Here is a 4,273-nt window from a genome sequence, read left to right on the forward strand (position 1 = left end):
TTATTTTATTTTATTATTTTATTTTATTTTTGAGAGCTCTTTTACAGTTTAAGATTACATAACCAAGAAGGAAATAAGTATTATCCTTTCATTCAGATTCTTAAAAACAAAGGAAATGGCCAGCAAAAGGCAATAAAACTGTAGTTGTTACCATATCAGGAACATAAAGAATGAAGTTTGCTGAAGAATATAAATTCTGACAGACTGATCTGCTTGAAAAGAATCACCCTTAGAATTGCAAACCTTTTCTCCAGTCTGAAATAGAAGCAGTAAACTTCTCGCTAAGGGTGAGCTGGGAATAGTTTCTGAGTTTAACATAGTGACAGCAATGAATTAGACTTCAGAGATTAGTTTAGCATCTGCAGACTGAAGGGATGCTGGGAAAGAAAAGAAAAGAAAAGAAAAGAAAAGGCCAGGTAAGGATGGCTGTGGCATTGGTTGCAGAGAGGGGGATGTTGGAGGGAGTTACCGAAAGACATGGACCCAGCTGCTTTATAAAGTTCATTCTTTTTGTGTTCATGGCAGCAATGAATATAAGTTTTAAAGCTCATGTTTGGAAGATCCTTTTATGAGTTGGAGGATCCAGACTGAGAGGTCAGAGTTGATATAGTTGTTTTGTCAAGATAGTGGGAAGTTTCTCTCCTTGAGTTGTCCATGTGCTTTGATCCTGGTGTGTAGTGACTGGTTGCTTTCACCCATGTGGTGCTCATGAGGGCTCTGTGTCTGTAGGCTGGATGTCATGAGCATCTAGCATATATGGCATTAAAGGATGTTCATGGCTATGTTTTTTAGATATGGAAATTATCAAGTCTTTGCTTCTGTGGCTTTGATGCAGCTCTGTGCTCTGGTTTTGTGAGAATCTTGGTTCGGACTTCACTTGAGGCTGAGGTCACTGAAGACTAACAGGGAAGAGTTTTGGGAAAGTTTATTCTGAGATGGAGTATTATAGAGAAAATTCTATTATTCTATGAATATCGAGAAATAACTGCTGCTTATAGGATTCTGCAGGCAACTGCATATAATTATCCAGAGAGTTTACATCTCTGAGTTTATTTAAAGTGAACTTGATGTGTTTGGTATCATTGTAAAAAGGAAAACTCAGCAAACTTCTATCCCTCCAACTTCAACTTCTGACATATTTATATTTTACTAATGTCCGTGAAGGTCTGAAAAAGCAAGTGCAGACTTTACCACTTTGTAGTTTTTAAGTGATTTCATATCTTTACTGATATGATTCTGAAAAGTTCCAGCTACAAAATAAACTTTTTTACCTTGAGACTTGAAACTACGTAGAGCTTTCATAATTTGTGTTTTCTGTTAGTCACCCTGAATATTATGTTTTAAAGCAATTCATATTAGTTGTTCAATGTCTGATAATTTTAACTTGAGAGTAAGGAGAGAAATAAAATGGATAAATAGTGAAGAATAACCCTTTCAGAAACGTTGTGGAGTTATGTGTTCTTTTCTCCATGTTGTCTGCTGCTTACTTAAAGCCTCGAATGTGGCTCTTGGGAGCAGAACTAGAGGCATGGTCACTTTTTATGTATTTAAACTTGGCAAGATTTTGCTTTATCAGCAGGGGTCACTATAAGCATAGGACTCAAACAGGAATTGCCTTGAAGATTTTTTTGCAGGTTTGGGGGGAATTATCTTTACTTAATGTTCTGACCTCTTCTGAACTACTGAGCCATATTTACATACTGTGTTCAATGCAATTTCTAAATTATCATGTATTTCATCTTGTTTCCAATTTGTTTTTCATTTTTAAGGTCATTTTGGAAATAAAAATCCTTGTATCACTTTGAGGGCGGGGGAGAGAAAGAACAATAGGTTACTTTCTTTCCTGCCTTCTCCCATACCCTGAATGTGGGCCTTTGAAAAAGAATAGGTAAAATCTGTACACGCCAGTGAGGAAAATGTTACAAATATCTGTGATGCTAGCAATCTGTTAAGTTACTGAATAGTTCTTTCTGTTTTGTTCTAAGATGACTTCTTAGTACTCCATCTCTCTGACCTTATTCGAATGGCATTCATGGCTGCGACTGATCACAGCAACCAGTTACGAATGGCGGGTCTTCAAGCTCTTGAAGACATTATCAAGAAATTTGCATCAGTTCCTGAGCCAGAGTTTCCAGGCCATGTGATACTGGAGCAGTATCAGGCTAATGTGAGATCTCCTTTATAAGTTTGGGAAATTGTATGTTTGTGCCGATACTAGCTTTGAGAACATTTTGTAACTTCAAAAGACCTGTGAGGAGATTCTTGTTTGTGAAAACATACTGAAGAGACACTTTTATTTATCTCTTCAAAATTTATTTTTGTGTCTCTTCCTATTTATTGTAATTTAATAGCTGATGAATGTAAAAGTTCAGTAGCTATTGATTCTTGAAAGCCAAATATTACAAGTTATATTTAATTTTTGGCAAGAGTGCCATTTAATTTGTTGAATTGGGAATTGAAAAACACTGACCCACTTTCAGATTGAATCTAGTAAATCTATTTTCTTGGTAATTAATATACTTCTGTTTCAATGTAAACTAAAAAAGTATAGGAATGGGAAGTAGGTAGTTGAAGATTTGTTTTGGACCATTATTGCTTTCTTTTTTTTTTTCTGCATAGCTTTACTCTTTCACCTATCTTGTCTTCACTCTGCCTTCAGGATCTCTGCAAATACTTTTTAAAGGCAGGCTTCCATCCTTCTCACTTGCTGCATTTTTCTCCCTTCTGTAGTGCTGTAACCATTACTTCTGTCTCTTTGACTTGGTTGCTTTTGTTTCAGAAAAATGCTCCCTTATAACAACAGGCTTTTTTGTCAGTATTTTTCATTTTGGGAACTTGATGCAAATCCAACCATAAACATGTGAGTTCATGTCATTATTCCTGTGGACATCAGAAAGTCGTTCTTAAGCCTTAGGATAAATTGCACCTGTAATACTTTAATGATTAAAAAGATTCTCATTAACAGAAGGAAGTTAATACTACCTATTTGACAAAGGTAGTTAGGGATTAAAAAGGCAATGGGCAAGCAAGAAAAAACTGGTTTAGGATTTTGTTGTTGATTAAAGAATAGTATTGCAAATGTCTGTTAAATAGCAAGGTTAAGTTTGGGTGTGACTACAATGCTAAAATTTGCAATTTTGTCTTGTTTGTTCTATATGTGCTTGAGCCTTAAGGTGAGATGAAAAATGTTGTATTAGTTGTGATTTGGGGATTTTTTTAATATTATTTTTCTTTGTGTCAACAGGTTGGAGCAGCTCTGAGGCCAGCTTTTTCCCAAGATACACCGTCTGATATAACTGCAAAGGCCTGTCAGGTACAGAGGAAAACTTTCAGAGAGTATAAGCCAAACTGATTTTTCCTTCTCTTTGAAAGAAAGATGCAGAAGAGAAATAGTAGCAAATGGCTGGAAAATTTTCTAAACTTAAGCCATGATGGTTTGCAACATCCTTTGAATCTCCTAGTAATGTATTTTGTTTCTCAGAAATGGAGAAGTCCTAGGGAGCTACATCAGAAAGTATTTAGTCTTTGAAACGAGTTATGTCTTCATGTTGATTCTGCATTTGTTGCTAGAAGAAGAAAAAAACCCTTGCTGAATGAGACCAATAATAATGTAGTTGAGATGGCTTTAAATCTGATCAAATATCTGTATTACTGATAATTTACCTTGAAACACTAAACTTCCCATTTAAGATTTTGGAAGATCTGAGCATTCTCATTGCAGTCATGATAACAACATGTCAGCAACATAGCTGTAGTAGTATCTGATATGTGATTTACACAGCTGGATTACTACTACTGTAGTTTAAAAGAGCAGTTTAATTAGCTATGCAAACATCAGTTTTAAAATAACATTGGATACATGAGTTCTGTTTAGTAAATCTTAATCCAGCAGAACTATGATTTTGTTTTGTTGTCTTACGTTTTCATCTCCAGCAAAACTTGTAAGGACAGATGAAATATGTCATAATTTGGTGTCTATTCATAGGAAAGAATATGCTCATCTTACTTTAGAGAAGGTTTCTGTACATTTAAAGTTCGAATGAAGAAGGAGTTTGTATGAAGACATGTAATAGTCCTTACAACTTGACAAAATCTTACCTATTCCATGAGTTTCAAAGTGGATGTGTGCACTTACAGGATCAAATTGTTGGAGATTAAGTTTGGATATTTAACTCTCTAGAAATTACATGGACAGAGATGAGCTGCACTGAACGAGTTTGGTATTGTTACAGGCATTACCGAAACAGCTGTTGACTTGCCCAGCAGGAGGAAT

The 4,273-nt window shown here is 35.4% G+C and overlaps 1 protein-coding gene across 1 annotated transcript in view; it reads left to right on the forward strand.

Annotated features, from left to right (window-relative positions):
- Positions 1–1,985: 1,985 nt before the first annotated feature.
- Positions 1,986–4,273, forward strand: part of LOC104275245 (HEAT repeat-containing protein 5B-like) — a gene marked incomplete at both ends in the record, with an annotated part of 4,605 nt that continues 2,317 nt past the window's right edge. The window contains 2 exons of the mRNA XM_009871156.1: positions 1,986–2,167; positions 3,245–3,313. Coding sequence (XP_009869458.1) covers positions 1,986–2,167; positions 3,245–3,313 — 251 coding nt within the window. The remainder of the gene's footprint in view (positions 2,168–3,244; positions 3,314–4,273) is intronic.

The sequence above is a fragment of the Apaloderma vittatum genome, unplaced genomic scaffold (assembly GCF_000703405.1).
Source record: "Apaloderma vittatum isolate BGI_N311 unplaced genomic scaffold, ASM70340v1 scaffold44016, whole genome shotgun sequence".
NCBI lineage: Eukaryota > Metazoa > Chordata > Aves > Trogoniformes > Trogonidae > Apaloderma > Apaloderma vittatum.